At 54.4% G+C, this 21,934-nt stretch overlaps 3 protein-coding genes and 1 long non-coding RNA gene across 4 annotated transcripts; 2 read left to right on the top strand and 2 right to left on the bottom strand.

Moving 5' to 3' along the window:
• Positions 1 to 1,281: 1,281 nt before the first annotated feature.
• LOC116781488 lies at positions 1,282 to 1,930 on the bottom strand. Its single transcript, XR_004354892.1, has 3 exons — positions 1,837 to 1,930; positions 1,585 to 1,703; positions 1,282 to 1,436 (listed from the first exon to the last, which is right to left on the bottom strand). It is a non-coding gene; the product is annotated as an uncharacterized LOC116781488 (long non-coding RNA).
• On the bottom strand, positions 1,833 to 3,667 carry LOC116781505 (PHD finger protein 7-like). The gene is made up of 7 exons (XM_032677174.1): positions 3,449 to 3,667; positions 2,962 to 3,057; positions 2,775 to 2,876; positions 2,494 to 2,618; positions 2,254 to 2,416; positions 2,060 to 2,166; positions 1,833 to 1,953 (listed from the first exon to the last, which is right to left on the bottom strand). Exons 1-7 carry the CDS (start codon positions 3,530 to 3,532, stop codon positions 1,833 to 1,835), a joined length of 798 nt encoding a protein of 265 aa, XP_032533065.1. The 5' UTR covers positions 3,533 to 3,667.
• Positions 3,668 to 14,497: 10,830 nt separating this feature from the next.
• Positions 14,498 to 18,556, top strand: LOC116781482 (kelch-like protein 10). Its single transcript, XM_032677162.1, has 2 exons — positions 14,498 to 14,535; positions 17,957 to 18,556. Exon 2 carries the CDS (start codon positions 17,992 to 17,994, stop codon positions 18,280 to 18,282), a length of 291 nt encoding a protein of 96 aa, XP_032533053.1. The 5' UTR covers positions 14,498 to 14,535; positions 17,957 to 17,991; the 3' UTR covers positions 18,283 to 18,556.
• On the top strand, positions 18,306 to 21,465 carry LOC116781504 (G2/M phase-specific E3 ubiquitin-protein ligase-like). The gene is made up of 7 exons (XM_032677173.1): positions 18,306 to 18,326; positions 18,371 to 18,583; positions 20,232 to 20,461; positions 20,539 to 20,701; positions 20,789 to 20,895; positions 21,109 to 21,222; positions 21,355 to 21,465. Exons 1-7 carry the CDS (start codon positions 18,306 to 18,308, stop codon positions 21,440 to 21,442), a joined length of 936 nt encoding a protein of 311 aa, XP_032533064.1. The 3' UTR covers positions 21,443 to 21,465.
• Positions 21,466 to 21,934: the final 469 nt, after the last annotated feature.

The following is a 21,934-nucleotide window of genomic DNA, read 5'->3' as shown; positions in this document are numbered from 1 at the left end:
ACTGCCTGTCGAAAAATGGAGGGAGCCCACAGAGCAACTCACCAGGCAGAACTCGTGGGCCTAGAGCCCATTTTCTGGAGTTTTTCTCCACAGATGTCCGAGTCAGCCTCTGATGGCTGGCACAGCAGGCATGCTGGAGGGGAGAGAGACAATGGCACCTCTGCGGGGCCAGGGAAACATCCCTGCGGGATCGACCCCTAGGGCTGCTCTGTCCCTGCCTGGCTGGCTGAAGGGCAGAGCTGGAGGCCTTGGGGAGGACGGGACATTGGGGGCACGGGTGTCCCAGCAGGTGTCCCCTGCCCCAGCTGGGCCCTGCTTGCTGAGGAAAGGAGAGTCCCAGCCCTGGGATGGTTGGACAGCTCCTGCCTCCCCGTGCCACCACTCCTGGCCCCACGCTGGCAGCCCTGACAGCAGCTCTGCCAGGCTGCGGGAGGGGTACTTTGCTCTCACCTGGCTCCCTCCCTTTGGGGGCCTCCTCCTCTCTGTCTGATGTGGGACACGTCAGTGGTGGGTCCCTGTCTCACCGTCCCACCGGTGAGTGGAGCTCCCAGCACTGGGTGCTCTAACACGGCTCCTGTCACGGCGACTTCTGGATCTGCGGGATGAATTGGGGGTCCGAGGCTGCTGGTGGGAGTGGTGTTGCCTTTGGGAAGTCCTGGCTGCTGTTTCCCTTGAGTTTCGCCTCCCAGCACTTGGGGCTGGCGTGCAGTTCCTGTTATGGGGACTTCTGGACCGGCCGGATGGATGTGGGGTCTGACGTTGCCGGCGGGAGCGGTTTTGCCTGCGGGATGTCCCTGATGCTTCCTGGCTGGGGATGCGGCTCCCAGCACTCGGTGCTCTCACACGGCTCCTGTCATGGCGACTTCTGGACCGGCCGGATGGATTTGGGGTCAGACGTTGCCGGCGGGAGCGGTTTCTCCTGCGGGATGTCCCTGCTGCTTCCTGGCTGGGGGTGCTGCTCCCAGGACTTGGTGCTCTCACACAGTTTCTGTCATGGGGACTTCTGGACCGAACGTGTGGATTTTGGGCCCAATGTTGCCGGCGGGAGTGGTTTCGGCGGTCAGGCCCCCGACTGTGAGAGCAGCTGCTGTCCTCAGTTTCTGGGAAGCTGCTGTGGGATGACCCCGATGTTCCCTGACTGTCAGGGCTGGAGCTGCTCGTCTCCTGTGAGGGAGATTGTACAGACTGCTCCGATGTTGCCTGTTGGTTGGTATGGAGGTTGCTGGTCTCTGGTGCTGAACATCCAGATGGCGGCAGCTGGGCACTGGTGCTGGGGCTGACGGTCTCCAGTGCTGGAGAACTGGGAGACAGCCCTGGTAACGCCAGGCTGCCTGTGTTGGGGCTGATGGTCTCAGGTTCCCTGGAGCTGTCAGAAGGCTCCAGTCCTGACTGTCTGGCTACACTGACACCAGCAAGCCCTGAGTCATCTCGGGAGGCTGTGAGGGGAAGCAGGAGGGACAAGATCATTCCAGACCTGGGACAAGATAGGCCAGAGCAGTGCGGCTCTGCCAAACCCACCCTGGGCACCCACTGCCAGGCCCAGGGGCACCAGGCCCAGGGTCACCAGGTTTGTTTGTCTCTTACATGTGCCCAGACCAGCACAGCCATCACATTCCCATCTGGTTATCCTGTTTCTCAGGCCAGAACAGTGTCTGTGGGTGCCCTCGGCAGCACAGGAGGAGCACAGGAGCAGTTCCCAGGGCCTGGGGAAGCAAACAGGTTCATGGAGGTGAGGACAAAGTGTCCAAAGCATGGGAGCTTTGAAGCTGAGCTCTTCCCCTGGGTCCTTCTGCTTCAAGCCCTGCAGAGCCCTGGGGTGCAGCTTTGGCAACTTACCCCTCCTCCTCTGCCTCCTGCCTGCCTCCTGGACAAAGGCACTCGCTGGCATCGCAGCGCCTGTGTCTCTCTCCGAACTCAGCAAAAGCATTAATGTCCTCCCGTGCTGCTTGTATTCTGATGGGAAAAGGGCAAACTGATGAGCTCCCTCTGCTGGGGCAGGCCCTGGCACGGCACAGCACTTGCACCCCCTGTGTTGTGAGCCAGGCAGAAGGACACCAACCTGAAGGGGATTCGGATCCCCATGTTGGCTATATCCCTGAGAAATCTGCCACAATTTCTGCAGACGGGGCACCGGAAGGATAAAAGTCCATCATGCAGAGCCAGTCTCTGCAGGAGAAACACAAGCAGCCAGAGTGAGGCCCTGGTGCTACTGAGCCCCTGCTGTGCCCCCTGGGGTGAGGGAACCACTCCTACTTGGATGCAGTCCCTGTGGAACCAGGCGGTTCTGCAGGCCGGGCACACCAGGGTGTTGAAGGTGTTTCTGTCCTCCACAGGCTCCAAGCAGATGAGGCATTGGGTGCCCGGCTCTGGAGTCGCCTCCACTGCCTGCTGTGGGCTGTGTGCGGGGCAGAAGGCCCTGGGGGGAAAAGGGGTGGGTGAGGTGAGAAGTGCTGGGCCCTTCCCTGGTGGTGGTGAGGAGGGGACAGGAGGTACCTGTACGGTGCCACGAACTGGGTGACACAGCCTCCCTGCTTGGCACAGGGCAGGTGGAAGCTCAGGTTACAGTGTCTTGCCCAGCAGGGGATGGTGGCCCCTCTCTGGCCACAGATGCAGCAGTTCTGGAAAGAGCAGAGCAGCCCCATCAGCAGCAGCCTCAGGGCCTCCTCCTTGTCCCAGAGCTGCTTGGAAGGGCTGGGCTTTCTTGCTCGGGGTCTGGGCTGAGCTCCAGCAAACCTTGCCTGGCCCAAATCTCCCTGCTCTTGCCAGGCTCTCACCTGCTGAGCCGCCTGGGAGACTATATCTGGGATCTCCCTTTCGTGAATATTCCAGAATTCTAGTCGCTGAACCGGGCGGTCAGGAGAGTTGCTGACAAAAAACTGCAGGAAAAGGACACTCACTGATGAGGAGAGAGTGACAGGGACTGCCTGTCAAAAAGTGGAGGGAGCCTGCAGAGGAACTCACCAGGCAGAACTTGTGGACACAGAGCCCAAGTACGAAACTTCTTTGTCCGCAGATGACCGGGTCAGCCTCTGATCGCTGACACAGCACGCAGGCTGGAGGAGAGAGAGACAATGGCCCCGGGCATGGCACCTCTGCTGCCCACCCTGACAGCCCCTCTGCCAGGCTGCCGGAGGGGCACTTTGCTCTCACCTGGCTCCCTCTGTTCAGGGGCTTCCTGCCTCTCTTCGGGGGCTTGCTCCCTCTCTTCGGGGGCTTGCTCCCTCTCTTCGGGGGCTTGCTCCCTCTCTTCAGGGGCGTGCTCCCTCTCTTCAGGGGCTTGCTCCCTCTCTTCGGGGGCTTGCTCCCTCTCTTCAGGGGCTTGCTCCCTCTCTTCGGGGGCTTGCTCCCTCTCTTCGGGGGCTTGCTCCCTCTCTTCGGGGGCTTGCTCCCTCTCTTCAGGGGCTTGCTCCCTCTCTTCGGGGGCTTGCTCCCTCTCTTCAGGAGCTTGCTCCCTCTCTTCGGGGGCTTGCTCCTCTCTCTCTTCAGGGGCGTCCTGCCTCTCCTCGGCGGCCTGCTCGTCTCTGTCCGCCATGGTGACTCTCAGCAGGACGTCTCTCTTTGGAACACCAAGGTCTCTTCCAAGATGCTCCTTCACTCGTTCTGAGTCAGGAAACACTGACACTGGGCCCGAGCCCAGAGTCCGGTTTTGTGCCCTTGGCCCCACAGGTCACAGTGGCCACTGTGACATCAGCACCCTGCACCTGAAATATGGGCAGGGATGGCCTCAACCCCCCCCCCAGTGTGAGGTGGCCCCTTGGCAACCGAGGTTCCGAGGCGGGTCCCGAGCCCTCGGTAACCACAGAGTCGGGGCGGCTGCTGCTGCAGCAAGCGCAGGGTCAAATGCCAGGCCCTGGGGCAGCCACCCAGGACTGTTGGATGAAAAGTGCTCTTCAGGCAGTGCCACTCCAGGGCTCCAGCCCTGGCCAAGGCAAATCTCTGCTCCTGCCCCTGGCACAGGGAACACTGCCAGCACATCAGGGACGCTGATTCCCCAGCAGAGGTGCCTGAGGGCTGCAGGAAAGCCGACATCACTCCAGTCTTCAAAAAGGGCAGCAAGATGGACCCAGGAAATGACAGGTCAAATACAGTCACCTCCATCCCCAGAAAGGGGACAGAACAGCTCATGCTGCATGTCATCTCTAAGCCTGTGGAATAAAAGGAAGGGAAAATCATGCTTGACAGTCTCCTAGCCTTCTGTGCTGGAGTGACTGGCTGGGTAGGTGAGAGGAGAGCAGTGCCTGTTGTCTGCCGTGACTTCAGCAAGGCTTTTGACCCTGCTTCCCAGAACACCCTCACAGGCAGCTCAGGAAGTGTGGCTTAGATGAGTGGACACTGAGGGGGTTGAGGCCTGGCTGAATGGCAGAGCTCAGAGGGTTGTGAGCGCGGCGCTCAGCGCTGGGGCCAGCCTCGTTTGACCGGTTGCCCGGTGACCTGGCAGAAGGGACGGAGAGCACCCTCAGCACGTTTGCTGATGATATGGGACTGGGAGGAGTGGCTGAGGCACCACAAGGCTCTGCTGCCGTCCAGCGAGTCCTGGGCAGGCTCAAGCGTTGGGCGCAGAGGCACCTAATCATGCTGCACAAAGGCAACCATTGGGTCCTGCTCCTGGGAAGGAGTAACCCCGTGCTCCAGAACTGCTGCGCTCAGCTGCTTTCCTGCTCCCTCAGGGCTCCATGGCAGCACAGACAGGCAGTTAGAGCAAACTCCCTGGTGACCTAAGAACTTCTTGCACTTCTGGAAACAGAATCCATTTTCAAACACGCAACTGGAGAGGCCAATGGTACTCTATTTGAACAATAACATAAGGAATAATTTGCTTCCTGTCTAACAAGATGACAACTTAGAAATTAAGAAACTTCAGGTGGAAGTGTGGAAAAGGAAAAGAAACAGCTTTTTATTAACAAAATCTAAATAAACAACAAATGGTGCAATCAAAAACTTTCAGAACAAACACAAACAAAGTCCCAATTCCCCAGGTGTGCTGGGAGAAACCTGTGGCAATCCAGGGAGGGGGGAGAGAAGGCAGGACTGTCCTGGCAGTTCAACAGCTGCTCACAGCCAGCAAAGAAGAAGTCCCTTTTTCCCCACAGGCAGTCTTGAAAGCAGAATGCCTCGCTCTGAGATGGGTCGGTCTCTCTCTCTCAGTCGTTCTCCACAAGGTGTCCCGTGGGGAGAAAAACTTCCCCTCAGGAAAAGGGAAAGAGGTGGTCAAAAACCAGGTCCCGGATCAAACCCAAAAGGACTCCCTCAGCTCTCCCTGCGGCCACAGACTGCCCCGGGAGATCTCCCTCTCTCCCCGCTCCTGCATGTGCGGCCCCGCTGTGCCCCCACCCCGTCCCCAACAACAGGGGGAAGTGCCGGATTCTGCCCTGGGATGGGGCAACCCCGCATGGACGGACAGACTGGGAAGGAGAGGTTGGAAAGCAGTGCCAGGAAAGGGCCCTGGTGGGTGGCCAGTTGGCCCTGAGTCAGCAGTGCCCTGGCAGCCAGGAGGGCCAAGCCTGTGCAGGGGGCATCAGGCCCAGCATGACCGGGCCAGGGAGGGGATTGTCCTGCTCTGCTCTGCCCTGGGGCGGCCTCACCTGCACCACTGGGGCAGTCTGGGGGGACACAATGGAAGGGAGAGATTGAGCCATTAGACAGTGTCCAAAGGAGGGCAAGGAAGATGGGGAAGGGCCTTGGGGGGAAGGCGTGGGAGGACACTGAGGGCACTTGGTGTGTTCAGCTGGAGAAGAGGAGACTGAGGGGAGACCTCACTGCAGGTCCAACTTCCTGGGGAGGGGCAGAGGAGGGGCAGGCTCTGAGCTGTGCTCTGTGGGGACCAGGGACAGGACTGAGGGAATGGCCTGGAGTTCTGTCAGGGGAGGGTTCGGTTGGATCTTAGAAAAGGATTCTTCCCCCAGGGGGTGGTTGGGCACTGAACAGGCTCCCCAGGGCAGTGGGCACAGCACCAAGGCTGACAGAGCTCAAGAAGTGTTTGGATGATCCTCTCAGGCTCATGGTGTGACCCTTGGGGATGGTCCTGTGCAGGGCTAAGGGTTGGGCTGGATGATCCTTGTGGATCCCTTCCAACTCAGCATATTCTGTGATTCTCTGATTATCAACCCTGTGTTCAGCACAAAGCCAAAACACAGCCCTGCACTGGCCATGGGGAAGAAATTTAACTGTACTCCCCCTGAAACCAGCACAGCCTTTAGGGGCTCTCACAGAAACATCCCACAGTCCATTTGCCACCTGGAACCAGTGACTCTGAGTTCCTGCTTCCCCAGCCCCAGGGATGGTCTCCTTGCCTGCTCATTCCTCCACACTCTCTTCTCAGTGAGGGTATCTTAACCAGACAAGCCCCTGGGAATAATTTACTTGTAAGTCTTCAATTCTTTTGTGGTTAATTAGACAGATCTCAGAAGTGCATTCAAAGTGAATATCTTGTATTAATAAAACCATTAAAAAAGATGTCTTTTTTTGTGTCCTGTTTACTTTTTTCCTGTTTTAACATTGATATCAGCAATCTCCAGTTGATATTGATCCTGGGTACCTCCTAATTCAGTCTGAATACATAAGAAAATCAACACCCTTTATGTCTGACAATCTATCAGACTTTATCCCTATCCCCACCCCACCATTCCCTCCTCAAAGCCCTGGCACTCAAAGCAACCTTGGGCAAATCTGAGCTTCCTCCACTCAAGGCTGGACCTGCAGGTTTCAGCTCCTTGGCACCAACTCCCACCCGCTTGGCTTGGAGAAAGAGCTGCCCGAGACACAGAGGGATGTTCATTTATTGCCAGCAAACAAAACCAGAGGAAGGCACAGCTCAATAAAACCCAGAAGTCCTTCCCCTGCTGTATATTAGGTCCACACTGCCTTCACTGAAGTCCACTTTGCACAGTAGATAGTCTTAGACCAATGGCAAACACCTCCTGTGTCAAGCACAGAGCCCAAGATCCCCCAAACACTCCCTGCCCCCGATTCTGTCCATATTTGCCCTTTGCACACAGGGAGTCACACACTGAAGTCACAAGATCCCTCAGTCCACAGAGGGAGGAAAAGAGAAAGTGAAAGAATTTCTGTGTTGTGCAGAGCTAAATCTGCACTCATCCCAGTATTCTGGGCTTACAGGACCTTTATCAAACACCTTCTGCAGCACCTGTTCACTGGGCAAACATCTGTGGGGATGGCCAGGCCCAAGGAGTGGTGGGCAATGGAGTTCCAGCCACTGGTGTTCCCAGGGCTCAGCACTGGGCTCAGGGCACTTCAATCTCTTTCTCAAGGATCTGCACAAGGGGATGGAGTGCAGCCTCAGGCAGTTCCCAGGGGACACCAAGCTGGGGGGAGTGTTGATGTGCTGGAGGGCAGGAAGGCTCTGCACAGGGATCTGGACAGGCTGGATCCATGGGCCCAGGCCACTTGGAGGAGGTTCAACAAGGCCAAGTGCCGGGTCCTACCCTGGGGTCACAACCAGCCCAAATCCCTGACCATGCCCTGCAACTGGTCCCCACAGCCTGTGCTGTGTCCTTAATGCCTCCATTTCCAAGGACTCTGTGGGACAAGGGAGCTCCGTGTTCTGGGTACGGAGGGAGCTCCAAGTGCCACTGGAGTGGGAACCACAACTCCTCAGGTTTGTGTTCTTTGGGAGGTCTGGAACTGGTGAGATTTAGAGCCACAGAAAGATTTCTATTCCTGGCCAATATAAAAAAAATGTAAAGATGATACATGTTAATAAACATCAAAACTCTTCCCTCAGCTCTGTGCGATGTCCCGGCAGCATCTGACGTGTCACCAGTTCACAAGGGATTTCCATACAGGAAGAGTTTTAGACACAGGCATAAGAAAAGGTCATTCTATGATAGATATAAACACAGTTAAGATGTTGACTAATGTGCTATTTAATCTTCTGAAAGACTGGGAAACTCCCTGAAGCTGTTGGGACACTGCAGGGCCTCATGGAACCAAGGATCCCTGGGACACCGCATGACGAAAAAGGGAAAAGAACACAGAGGTGGAAAATGTCGTGGTTTCACGAGTTTTAGTATTTTAGGCCGTTTTTCCAACACTGTTTTGGAGGGACTGTCTCTTTAAGAAGGAATGCCTGCCCCACACTGGGGCTGGGCAGGGAGGGGAAAAAAGACAGAAAACGCCAGGCAGCAAATGGAACTTTCTCCTCCCTGGACCCCGGGGGCTGGTGCCTGGAGAGTCCCTGCGGCGCCGTCCTGCCCCGGGGCCCTGCTGCTGCCGCCCCGAGAGCTGAGCTCGCTCAGCACCACGGCCGGGGAGAGCCCCAGAGTGACCCTGAGCCCAGGAGTGACCCGGGATCGCTGCCGCTGCCCGGACACCGCAAGAGCCACAGGGACCCTGCTGGGGTGACACCGGCCCCGGACCCTGTGCAGTGACCCCGGACCTGCTGCAGTGACCCCGGACCTGCTGCAGTGACACCGGACCCTTGAATCCGAAAAATCGGTCTGAGAAACTGCTCAGAGACTTTTTCTTTTTATCTTTAAGCAGCAAGGTATTTGTTTATTCAACGCTGGGAGCAAGCCAGCTCGCGCTGGACAAACTTGCTCGAAGGCTTCACACAAAATCAGCATTTTTAGACAATCTTCAGCTGGGATTAAATGCATATTCAGGTGATTACAACATCTGTCTATGCATATTAATAACAGGCGGAGTACAGGTGGAGCTCAGGCGGGGCTTGGGGCGGTGCTTCTCTTGGCCCTCAGTTTTGGTGGGTCTGGGGGCTTCAACTCATCTTCCTCAGCTTGACCTTCCTTCTCTTCCATTGTTCCTGACCCGCTCACTGAAGCTTGGAAGAAGCCCTGGCTCCAGGCCTATTTCTCCTATTCAAATGTCTACCTGATCCTGCTGTATTTCTAATTCCTTGCTTCTAGGCCTATGACATGTTCTTGTACTATTCTCTGAAGCTTTGGTCCAGGAAGTAGAACAGAAGGAGCACAGATCGTTTGGGATGTTGGCAGCTTGTTAGCAGGCCCAAAGTTCTTAGTTAACTCTTTTGGGCCTAACCTCCTGTTTCACCAGGGCCCACCAAAACCTCGCAAAGCCTCCCCAGGACATCCTAAAACCCCTCAAAGCCCCCCAGGACCCCCAAATTCCCCCTAAAACACCCCTAAAACAGTCCCAAATCCCTTCAAAGCCCCCCAGGACCCCCCAAACCCTCCCCAGGACCCCCAATTTCCCCCTAAAACACACCCAGAATCCCCCAAATCCCTTCAAAGCCCCCCCAGGACCCCCCAAACCCTCCCCAGGACCCCCCAATTCCCCCTCAAACACCTCCAGGACCCCCAAATTTCCCCTAAAAACGCCCCCAGGACCCCCAAATTCCCCCTAAAAACACCTCAAAGCCACCCCAAGACCCCCAAATTCCCCCTAAAACACCCCCAGGATGCCCCAAACCCTCCCCAGGATCCCCCAAATTCCCTCAAAGGCCCCCCCGGATGCCCCAAACCCTCCCCAGGACCCCCAAATTCCCCCTAAAAACACCCCCAGAACCCCCCAAAACCCCTCAAAGCCTCCCCAGGACCCCCCAATTCCCCCTAAAACACCCCGAGGACTCCCAAATTCCTCCTCAAAGCCCCCCCAAGACCCCCAAATTCATCCTAAAACACATCCAAAACCCCCTAAAACCCCTCAAAGCCCCCCAGGGCCCCCCAAAAACCTCTCAAAGCCCCCCAGGACCCCCCAAACCCTCCCCAGGACCCCCAAATTCTCCCTAAAAACACCCCCGGGAACCCTCAAAACCCCTCAAACCCCCCCAAGACCCACAAAAACCCCTCAAAGCCACCCCAGGACCCCCAAATTCCCCCTAAAACACCCCCAGGGCCTCCCAAAAACCCCTCAAAGCCCCCCCCAGGTTGCCCCGAACTCTCCCCAGGACCCCCAAATTCCCCCTAACCCCCCCCCCAGGACCCCTCAAAACCCCAGAAAGTCTCCCCAGGACCCCCAAATTCATCCTAAAACACCCCCAGGATCCCCAAAAACCCCTCAAAGCCTCCCCAGTGAATCCGAAAAATCGGTCTGAGAAACTGCTCAGAGACTTTTTCTTTTTATCTTTAAGCAGCAAGGTATTTGTTTATTCAACGTTGGGAGCAAGCCAGCTCGCGCTGGACAAACTTGCTCGAAGGCTTCACACAAAATCAGCATTTTTAGACAATCTTCAGCTGGGATTAAATGCATATTCAGGTGATTACAACATCTGTCTATGCATATTAATAACAGGCGGAGTACAGGTGGAGCTCAGGCGGGGCTTGGGGCGGTGCTTCTCTTGGCCCTCAGTTTTGGTGGGTCTGGGGGCTTCAACTCATCTTCCTCAGCTTGACCTTCCTTCTCTTCCATTGTTCCTGACCCGCTCACTGAAGCTTGGAAGAAGCCCTGGCTCCAGGCCTATTTCTCCTATTCAAATGTCTACCTGATCCTGCTGTATTTCTAATTCCTTGCTTCTAGGCCTATGACATGTTCTTGTACTATTCTCTGAAGCTTTGGTCCAGGAAGTAGAACAGAAGGAGCACAGATCGTTTGGGATGTTGGCAGCTTGTTAGCAGGCCCAAAGTTCTTAGTTAACTCTTTTGGGCCTAACCTCCTGTTTCACCAGGGCCCACCAAAACCTCGCAAAGCCTCCCCAGGACATCCTAAAACCCCTCAAAGCCCCCCAGGACCCCCAAATTCCCCTAAAACAGCCCCAAATCCCTTCAAAGCCTTCGCCCTCTTTCCTTCCAGCAGCTTGGAGGTGCAGGTTCCCTACTGTTGAGTCTGCCGTGTTGGGGAGCGAGGCCTGGTAGGGCCTTGTCGACCTTGGGAGGCGGAAGTTGCCGGCGATTGTCCCGGAGCGACTCTCGGTCGTCCCAAGGAGAGTGGTGGGATATTTTCTTTGCTAACTCTTAGTTACTAGATCTTGAGCTACTGATTGGGATATATATATATACATATCTTTTATTTTGGTTTTGTTCCCTTTCCCTTCCCCCTTCCCCTTCCCTTGTGAAATTCTATATATTTAAATTGTATATATTTCAACTGTAACATAAGTGTAAATATATTTATATATATCACTTTAGCTGTCTCTCTCGTTTCAGGTTTTCTTAGTTGGTTGTTTTTTCTCCCTCTTCTCCCTGAGGGTTGGGGGGGGGGGGGGAAACGGGACTTCTGGTGGTAAGGTTTGGAGACTTGGCAGGGAGCCAGCTTCAAACCACATCACCTTATCTGGTGTTTCTGCCCGGTTTATCTCTGGTTATCTCCGGTTTGTTTTGGTTTTGCCACAGTTGTTTGGGAACAAGTCTGGGAAGGGAGCCAAGTTGGTGCAAACACTGCCCATTGTTTGGGAACACTACCGGGAGACTTGCCAAGAACCTACTGTTATATAATATCGCTTTGTTTGGGAACAAAGAGAGAAAAATATATAAACATGGCCTTTTTATTCATTTTCTTGGTTATTTTGGCCGTTTTTATATATGCTGCTGGGTATCCCGTGAGAACTGACCCAAAAGGCATCTACCAATATCTGCCTTTCCTTAATTATGACATCAAAGGCCTAGTGGCTGAGGTCCCTGGAATCAAAATTGGCCCCAACCCTTACATAAATTGTTTGGCAACAGTTATACTATTCCTAAAAGCCATGGAAGTGGTGTTTAACATTGGAAAGGTGGTGTGGTACTGCTTTTCTTGTTGCAGGAAACGCCAAAACTCAAAGGGATTTGCTGGAACTTTGGGAAGGGCCTTGAGAAAACCAGTCCCTGGATGGCAAGGAATCTGGGTCAACTTTGGTAAATTGGTAGGGCGCGTGACACCTCCCATTAGTTGGGATTTCACACCAGAGCAGGTGTTTGATCCTCATGAGGTGGCACATCGTCTGGCAGAAGGGTGTTTATCTTACGAGGACCCAAATATGCAGTTTTTTGCTTTGTACTGGGGCCTGGCGAGTGCCTATCGAGCTGCTGTGGACTATGCTCAGAAGACTAAGGCTGAGGCGGAAACTCAAACCCTGCCACCTGAGACCAATGCCACCTCTACTACATGCACTGAAAGCGGAACCCAGACTACACCACCTGAGATACCTCTCGCCCCTGTAGTGAAAAGGAAGTCATGGGTATCGGCGCCCAAAACTTTAAGCCTACGACCAGATGGAGAGCAAAACAGATCAGAAGATAACGGAGAGGGGACTGATACTGATGCCAGTGCCAGAACTCCACCTCCACGAGCAGCACCATCCCCAAAAATGGAAACTACAGAGTTGCGGTCAATGACCCCATCAGAACTACGGGACTTACAAAGAGATTACACTCGTCGGCCTGGTGAGCGAATTCTATCGTGGTTGCTCCGATGCCGAGACCGTGGGGCTAGAGGTCACATACTGTCAACTACTGAAGCAGAACAACTAGCTTCCATCTCCGGAGACGGTGAACTTGATCGCTTAATTGCAGAGGAGAAACCCGACCTCAGTCTTTGGGCGCAACTTAAGTGTGAGACAAAGGTTTCCATTTAAAGACTATTTACCGTGCCCCGTGAGGAAGTGGACCAAGACAGAAGACGCCATCCAGTACCTAAGAGAATTGGCATTGCTGGAACTTATGTATGATGAGCCTCAATACGATCCCGTCACTGATGACCCAGAGGTTACCGTTTGCACAATGCCCATGTGGAAGAAGATAATCCAGGGTGCTCCTGCATCATATGTCCATATCTTGGCAGGAGTAATGCTTCCAAACATGCCAGAAACACCGGTGAGCATGCTGTGTACGGTTCTGCGACATCTAAAAGAAACAGTAGAATCTAGAAATGAGTTTTCTAGAGACTATTCTGATTCTAGTTACAGACGAAGACCTGAGAGAAATGAGCCTTACGGGCGCTCTGATTATGAAGATGACTACAGAGACCACAGGGACAGACGCTACAGAGATAGATCAGCAGACCGGTCTCGACCACAATCTCGATCTTGGTCCCGGTCCCGCTCACGATCTCCTTCCGTCACACGCAGAAGGAGCGAAAACCCTAAGCGCAGATCTAAGCCCAGTGAGCTGTGGTCCTATCTGCGCGCCCATGGAGCAAACATGAGGAAGTGGGATGGTGAACCTACTTGCAGACTTGAGGCCAGAGTGAGAGAACTAAAACGCAAGGAAGCCGATAAGAAAGTTGTCTACGTAGTAGATGCAGATTTCTTTGAAAGAGAACTGAGATCTCCCAGACGCAGGGGGTCTGGAGTCCGCTTCCAGGATGACAAGAAAGCCTCTGAAAAGCCGAAGCAAAGATCCAATGGTGAATGCTCCGACCAGAACCAATAGAGGGGCCCTGCCTTCTGCCAGGAGAAGGAGAGGGATGAGAAAGATAACAGAGTTTACTGGACTGTGTGGGTTCGATGGCCTGGCACATCGGATCCTCAGAGATACCAAGCTTTAATAGATACCGGCGCACAGTGTACGTTAATGCCCTCAGGACATGTGAGCACAGAGACTGTTTCAATTTCTGGGGTGACAGGAGGGTCTCAAGAGCTGTCGGTGGTAGAGGTTGAAATAAGCCTGACAGGAGACCAATGGGAAAAACATTCCATTGTGACAGGGCCAGAAGCCCCTTGCATTCTTGGCATGGATTACCTCAGGAGAGGATACTTCAAAGACCCAAAGGGGTACCGATGGGCTTTTGGTATAGCCGCGGTGACTGAAGAGGAATCCAAACGATTATCTGCCCTGCCCGGCCTCTCAGAAGATCCTTCTGTTGTAGGATTACTGCAAGTTGAGGACCAGCGAGTGCCAACAGCCACTAAGACAGTGCATAGGCGACAGTACCGGACGAATCGAGACGCTGTGATCCCCATCCATAAGATGATCCGCAAGTTGGAAAGCCAAGGGGTGGTTAGTAGAACACACTCACCCTTCAATAGCCCCATTTGGCCTGTACGTAAGTCAGATGGCGAATGGAGACTGACGGTGGACTATCGTGGCTTGAATGAAGTCACGCCACCATTGAGTGCTGCTGTACCAGACATGTTGGAGCTCCAGTACGAGCTGGAGTCCAAGACAGCGAAGTGGTATGCTACCATCGACATCGCCTGAGGTTTGGGGGGGGGACGACTTCTGGTGGTAAGGTTTGGAGACTTGGCAGGGAGCCAGCTTCAAACCACATCACAACCTGTGCTGTGAGTTCCTCAGTTCCAGGTTGTGCTTTGAGAAGTGCATCGGCATCTGGAGATTCACGGACTATTACTACTGCCCTGACTGCAGCCGCCTGTGCGTACATCTCCCGGCATAACTACAGGCACCTAGCCCAGCTTTATGCTGTTCCAGGTCCCCACAGGCCCCCGCTGGGGCTGGGGGCCAAAGCCCCCCTGTGGGGCTCTGAGCCCCTTCCTCGTGGCTCTACAACATGGCCACCTCTCCTCAACAACCAAACTACAACTCTTCTCTTCCGGTCTGGTTGTGGTATGTTTACATTTCTTTGCAGGAGCGCCCATTGGACAGAACTTCAAAACTTCCAGGGGTTTCCACCCCTTGGGTTTCCACCCGCAGAACAGGAGGCAGTACATCGCCTGCTTGCTGGGCAGGTGGGTGCAGCACAGCTTTGAAGCTGTCCCCAAAGGCTGCCGAGGGGGAAACCATCAGCATTTGCTGGAGAAAATAGAGATGAGTGGGAGCGGTTCCAGGCATGGAAGAGGATTTACGAACCCTGAATGAACTTTTATTACTGGAATGGACACTATTCACCTGGAAAGACACTCATCTGGACTGGACTGTTCACCCCAGTTATACCCAGTTATCCCCGGTTTATTGTTATGTTGTTCTAATGATGTTTGTACCCCTAGTTGTTGTTTCAAAAATCATATCCTCCGTGTTGTCTTCTCCCCTCACAGTTTTCCTGCCTTTTCCCTGCATTCCCGCCCCTCTGCCTGCGATTGGTTGCAGTTGGTGCAGTGCAGAAGGAGCCCTCATTGGTCCTTTCCCCTGGATACCCAGAGTTACCACCCATCCTCACCCTGATATCCAATCCCTGTTTTCCCTGAGTTGTCTCCTCCCCTAGCTTGAGCCCACCTCCTAATCCTACCCTATTTAAGTCCCTGTACTCCTGAATAAATGTGGCATTGCTCCTTCACCCTCAACTGTGTCCTGACCCTTTCTGCAGTGCCCCGTCCCACTCCTCTACCCCACCGAGCCGTGGCAAGTGACGCCCAACGTGGAGCACAGTTAAGGGCTCTCACATTGAGAGAACTCCTGTGCCTGCACTTGGGCTCAAGCGTCTTCAGGAGAGAGGATCGCTCCGCCGGCTCTCTTCAACCCAGCGGACAGCTGTGAGCTGCTGACAAGCTGCACGAGCTGCGCACCACACAGGTGAGCGGTTGAAGACATCCTAACACCCTACCCCACACCCTCACCCCAACTATAGAAAATAGAAAAGGGAGAGAGAACACCGAGAGCAAGTGAGAAATCCGAATAACATCATGGGACTCACGCTCTCAACCTCCCAGAAATTTGTCTACAGACGCCTCAAAGATTTTATTATTGAGCACGGTCACCCGATTGACAAAAAATCAGCGAAGGCTCTCGCCAGATGGCTGGACCGCCACGGACATAAAGTAAATGACAATACCACCGTAGAAAACTGGCAGGCCCTCGGATATCTGCTCTGGCGAGAGAATGATAAGGGTGACCGGTTCGCAAAAGAGGCTTTAATTGTTTGGAGACTAGTTCTGATGGTGCTACAGCACCAAATGATGAACAAGAACATCGGTCTCTTGCAAGAAAACACCGAAACCGGTGACTTAGCTACTAACCATCCCAGACAAGACTTAGAAAGACAAGACAGAGACCTATGGGCACAAGATGGAGGGAGGGAGAAGAGGAAGACGGTCACACAAAATGGCGGGGGGGAGGAGAAAGAGAACATGCGGCGAACACGAAATGGCGTCGAGGAGGAGGGACCCCGGGACAGCCCAAGAAGGGGAGGAGGAAGACAGAGCAAAAGGGGGTGGGCTCCTTCAGCTCCACCTTATGAGCCACCCCCACCTCCACCTGACTATGTCAGAGACTCCTCCCCTGAAAAGACTGTCGAAAGAGGGAGGCGGGCCCCTGTAATATCACCATCGAGGCCGCCTCCGCCAATACCCCCTCAAGCAAGAAAGCCCTCCCCCGACAGATCACCGCGCACACCCCCTTCCGTCAGCCCCGCCTCTTCTCCAGAGACGTCACCCTCCCGAGAAAGCAAACAGGAAGCGGTGGGCGGGGCAAGGGCGAAGGTCAGAAAGCATTTCCGCCAATATGGCCACACCCATGAAACATCAGACACCGAGGCCTACCCCACCTACCGCTACCCAACCCGAGACCATGACCGAAGTCCGCACTCCCCGGAAAGGCCACACACAGCACCCGACATCTGGAAGGCCTTCCGAGAGGAAGCTGCAGGCGCTCGGGATGTCGAATTTCTCCGAGCATTCCCGGTCTATTACGATGAGGGCCGAGCACCTGAGTGGAGGCCCATTTCATATCCTATGTTAAAGGATATCAAAAAAGCTATAGTAGAACATGGATTAGGCGCTCCATTCACAATAGGATTACTCGAGTCTTTCTTTCTAGCTTATACGTTAATTCCATTTGACATCAGGGCGGTCATTGGGGGACTGTTAACCACCGTGCAATCTTCAGTGTTCGAAGCAGAATGGAGGAAAAAGATCATAACCTATGTAAACGATAAAATGGAGAGAAAGGGGATTCCTCCCCGACAAGCCATAGACATGCTTTATGGTGAGGGAGACTACTCCAGCAGAGGGGACCAAGCAAGATTAGACCCCAAAATATTAGACATGAGTAAGGAATTGGCATTAGAGGCCGTGAAGAAGGTAGTCGACGCGTATGTGCCGACCCCTTCTTTCACTTTAATTAATCAAGGCCCAAAAGAACCCTTTACAGATTTCATTAATCGGCTAAAAGAGGCGATTGCCCGGCAAGTTCCTCAAAAGGAATGCCAAGAAATTTTATTTAACAAATTGGTCGTCGAAAAAGCTAACGAGGACTGCCAAAAAGCGTTGAAGCTTTTAAAAGAACCCATTCTGCTGGAGATGATCGAGGCGTGCAAAAACATCGGATCAAACTCCCATAAAGCATGTCTATTAGCTGCTGCATTTTCGGGTCCTAACCACTGTTTCGAATGCGGAGAAAAAGGGTATTTTAAGAAACATTGCCCTCGCCTTTCAGTGTCTACACCTAACCTCCCCAACACCGTATGTCGTAGGTGTGGAAAAGGGCGACACTGGACTTCCAGTTGTCGTTCCCTCACTAATATAAATGGCGAACCCCTCTCTCCACGCCATTCACCTAAGCTAAAGAAAAGAGTAACATTTTCATCGCTCCCAGACATCAGGCATATCGAAAATGAACCGTCGGGAAACGGGGAGCAGAGCGCTTGGGGGAGCGCGACGACAAAAGTGACCCCCCACTTGCGCTCTGCTCTGCGCATGACATCGCGCCCAACTACCCCATAGCTAAGTGGTCGCTTCCTGAGCCGGTTCCAGTAAAAAATCAATGTAAACCTCTTCCGTGGATAATTCTGTGTGCAATACATCCATCTACACACCTTAGCTCATATGAGCAACTAGCAAGAGTTGTACCATCAACCCCAGTCAGTCCTGACCGGACATACTTAATCGTTTCACATCTTTCGGCCGTGGATAAGGGAATTGTGGTAGTGCCTATGCTCCTGATCAGACTTACCAACAATAACTTAGCGATTGGTCTAACTGTTTATCTCCCCCCTGTGCAGCTAGAAGACCGCTTCCCGGTAGCCAAAACGGTCTCTATGGACAACCTACTGTGCGCGCTGTCAGAAGACGAGGAGCAGAGAAGGGGAGATCAGAAAGAGGTCCTCTGGACCACCACTGTCAAGTCCTGACCCTTTCTGCAGTGCCCTGTCCCACTCCTCTACCCCACCAAGCTGTGGCAAGCATTAGTATTCTAACCTCCTCCTTGCATGTTCCAGGTTCGACTGGCACTCCTACAGTCTGACTACTTCATGAACAATGTCAAAGCTCACGAGTATGTGAAGGACAATGCTGACTGCAAAGATCTCATCATCAGTGCCCTGTCAGAAATCTACGACCTGAACTCATACGGCCAGAGCTCCTCGGCCGACGCCAACCCATTCACCCGGCCGCGCCTGCCCTACGCCATCCTCTTTGCCATCGAGGGCTGGAGCGAGGACGGCACCGCCAGCGCCATCGAGACCTACGACGGCCGCACCGACAAGTGGCTGAACATCCCGTGGGAGCAAGAGAGCCCTGTTGCCTACCACGGCTCAGTGTAGGCTCGGTTTGAAAGGCCACGTCTATGTCATCGGAGGATTTGATGGCACGGATTATTTCAACATTGTGAAGCGGTTCGACCCACTCCAGAAGACGTGGCAGCAGGTGGCACCCGTGCACTCGCAGCGCTGCTACGTCAGCATCACCGTCGTGGACAACTTCATCTACGCCATGGGAGGGTTTGACGGGTACATACAGCTCAACACAGCGGAGCGTTACGACCCAGACACCAACCAGTGGACCCTGATCACCCCCAAGCACGAGCGGAGGAGTGACGCCAAAGCAACCACTCTGAACGGAAAGGTAAACGGACGGGGAGAGGATGGAGAGCTGCAACATGAAGAAAGTTCACATAAACCCTCACTGAATTTGTAACAATTCATGAAATCCTGGACCTACAGATATAAAACAGCATCTACCTCGTGTGGCAGAGATGTGACCAGGAGTGTGAAAACTCTTCTGGAGCTGCTGCCCCCCAACAGCCCACCTGGTGCCCGCCAGCCCTTTTCCTGGCTGTAATGGTTTGAACCAGGTTTTCCCCCAGAGATTAAAAAAAAGGTGGTAGCCCCCAAGGGGTGGTGGCACTTGAGCTTTGAACCAATCTGCGCTCCTGTGAAATATAAACATACCACAACCAGACCGGAAAAGAAGAGTTGTAGTGTGGTAATAGAAGAAGTAACCATGTTGTAGAGCCACGAGGAAGGGGCTCTGAGCCCCTCGGGGCCTCTGGGGCCTCCCAGCCCCTGGCTGGGGGGGAACTGCAAAGACTTGGAACAGTGTTAGACTAGACTAAGTGTCTGTAGTTAAGCCAGAAGACATTTTCTCCAAACTGGGCAGCGGAGACAGAGCAGAAAGCAGAGACGCAGCGTCCAGAGACTGGCAGAGAGCCAGGATAGATAAGACCTGAACCAGAGGAGCAGCAGGAACAACATGCAGCACCGCAGAGAAGACTCCTGGAAGGAGAGCCGAGGAAAAGAGAGTCAGTCAGCAGCTGAGAGACAGAGTTCTGGGGGTAAGAACTGATACCAGACCCCCCCCAACTCCTTTGAGCCCTCTGAGAAAAAGAGGGAGATGGACTCCTATTTTGGAGAAGAGTTTTGGACATGCAGCACTGGAGAGAGAGAGGAGCTGAGAAGCTCAAAAGACGTCCCGGAGCTGGACCGGGACGGCCAGATGGAATGCGGGGGGAGTTGACCTTGGCCCCCCTCGCTGCTGCTGACAAGCCTGGCAGCCTGAGACAGAGCACGGGAGCTCTGGTAGAACTCTTGAGGCAAAGGCTTGCAACTGAATGCTGCCCAAGAAGTTTTGACTCAGGGGTGAATCCCCTGAGGAAGGGACTTTCACGAAGATGCCCCTGCATTTCGTGATATACCTGTGGGGACGCGAGTCTGGTCCCTGTTGGCAGTCCACAGGTGAGGCCTTCGCTTGGACCGAAGGAGAGCCGAGGGGCTTGGAGACCCCCTTGTGTGTATTGAAAAGGGATCCAGCTACAGCAATCCAGTTACTGCTGCATGGAAGACAGAAGAGGAGTTGCAGCCCTAAATGTGGAAGGGATCTGTCCTTCTTTCCCTCCTGGACTTTTACTTGGAGGGGAGAAGAGATCTGATCCATTGTAAATACTATATGTCATGGTAGAGATAGTTGTGATTGTGTGTATAATGTATTATATTTATTTGTACAGTCATTGTAATATATTCCCATTCCCCCACCTTGAGTCTGGTGTGTTTTGTCTGGAAAGAATCATCCCACATTAGATTGAGATGTGGGAGGGGGGATGGAGCTAGGGAATTGGATTTTGGGGTATCTCAAACCATGACACTGGGCTGTAAGCACAGCCACCTGGCGCTTCTCAGAATCAGCAAAGGAGCGTTTGGAGGAGACTGCAGTGGATTGGACAAAAGGAGGACAAGGGGGACAGAGACAGGAGTCAGGGGCAGGAGGGGGGCCCTAGGCTCAGCCCAGACCCCAAGCAAGAAAGCCCAGCCCTTCCAAGCAGCTCTGGGACAAGGAGGAGGCCCTGAGGCTGCTGCTGATGGGGCTGCTCTGCTCTTTCCAGAACTGCTGCATCTGTGGCCAGAGCGGGGCCACCATCCCCTGCTGGGCAAGACACTGTAACCTGAGCTTCCACCTGCCCTGTGCCAAGCAGGGAGGCTGTGTCACCCAGTTCGTGGCACCGTACAGGTACCTCCTGTCCCCTCCTCACCACCACCAGGGAAGGGCCCAGCACTTCTCACCTCACCCACCCCTTTTCCCCCCAGGGCCTTCTGCCCCGCACACAGCCCACAGCAGGCAGTGGAGGCGACTCCAGAGCCGGGCACCCAATGCCTCATCTGCTTGGAGCCTGTGGAGGACAGAAACACCTTCAACACCCTGGTGTGCCCGGCCTGCAGAACCGCCTGGTTCCACAGGGACTGCATCCAAGTAGGAGTGGTTCTGTCACCCCCATGGGCACAGCAGGGGCTCAGCAGCACCAGGGCCTCACTCTGGCTGCTTGTGTTTCTCCTGCAGGGACAGGCTCTGCATGCTGCTCTTTTATCCCTCCAGTGCCTCCACTGCAGAAATGATGACACATTTCTCAGGGATATGATCACCATGGGGATCCGAATCCCCTTCAGGTTGGTGTCCTTCTGCCTGGCTCACAACACAGGGGGTGCAAGTGCTGTGCCGTGCCAGGGCCTGCCCCAGCAGTCCTGGCCCTGCCCTGTTCCGTGAGTCCCGGGTTCAGCTTCCCGCAGGAGCTGGAAATGGCACAGGGGGAAGGCAGGGACACCCTGCACCTGCCCGATGCCGGGGCAGAGGGAGCTCATCAGTTTCCCTTTTCCCATCAGAGCACCATCATGGGAGAGCAATACTGCATTCGCTGAGCTAGAAGAGAGACACAGGCGCTGCGATGCCAGTGAGTGCCTTTGTCCAGGAGGCAGGCAGGAGGCAGAGGAGCAGGGGTAAGTTGCCAAAGTTGCCCCCCAGGGTTCTGCAGGGCTTGAAGCAAAAGGACCCAGCAGAAGAGCTCAGCCAGATAATCCCATACTTTGGACACTTTGTCCTCACCTCCATGAACCCGTTTGCTTCCCCAGGCCCTGGGAACTGCTCCTGTGCTCCTCCTGTGCTGCTGAGGGCACCCACAGACACTGCTCTGGCCTGAGGGACAGCATAGCCAGCTGAGAATGTGATGGTTGTGCTGGTCTCAGGGGAGGTAACAAGGAAAGCACTCTGGTGACCCTGGGTCAGGTGCCACTGGGCCTGGCAGTGGGTGCCCAGGTTGGGTTTGGTGGAGCCTTCTGCTCCAGGAGGGTTGGATGCACTGCTCTGGCCCATCCTGCCCCAGCTCTGGGTTGGCGTTGACATTCCTGCTTCCCCTCACAGCTTCCCAAGATGACTCGGGGCTTGCTGGTGTCAGCGTGGCCAGACAGTCAGGACTGGAGCCTTCTGACAGCTCCAGGGAACCTGAAACCATCAGCCCCAACACAGGCAGCCTGGTGCTACCAGGGCTGTCTCCCAGTTCTCCAGCACTGGAGACCGTCACCCCAGCCCCAGTGCCCAGCTGCCGCCATCTGGATGTTCAGTACCAGAGACCAGCAACCTCCATACCAACCAACAGGCAACATGGGAGCAGTCTGTACAATCTCCCTCACAGGAGATGAGCAGCTCCAGCCC

Source organism: Chiroxiphia lanceolata (genome assembly GCF_009829145.1).
Source record: "Chiroxiphia lanceolata isolate bChiLan1 chromosome W unlocalized genomic scaffold, bChiLan1.pri scaffold_48_arrow_ctg1, whole genome shotgun sequence".
In the NCBI taxonomy this organism is placed as follows: Eukaryota; Metazoa; Chordata; class Aves; order Passeriformes; family Pipridae; genus Chiroxiphia; species Chiroxiphia lanceolata.
This window is presented reverse-complemented; position numbering and strand designations above follow the sequence as displayed.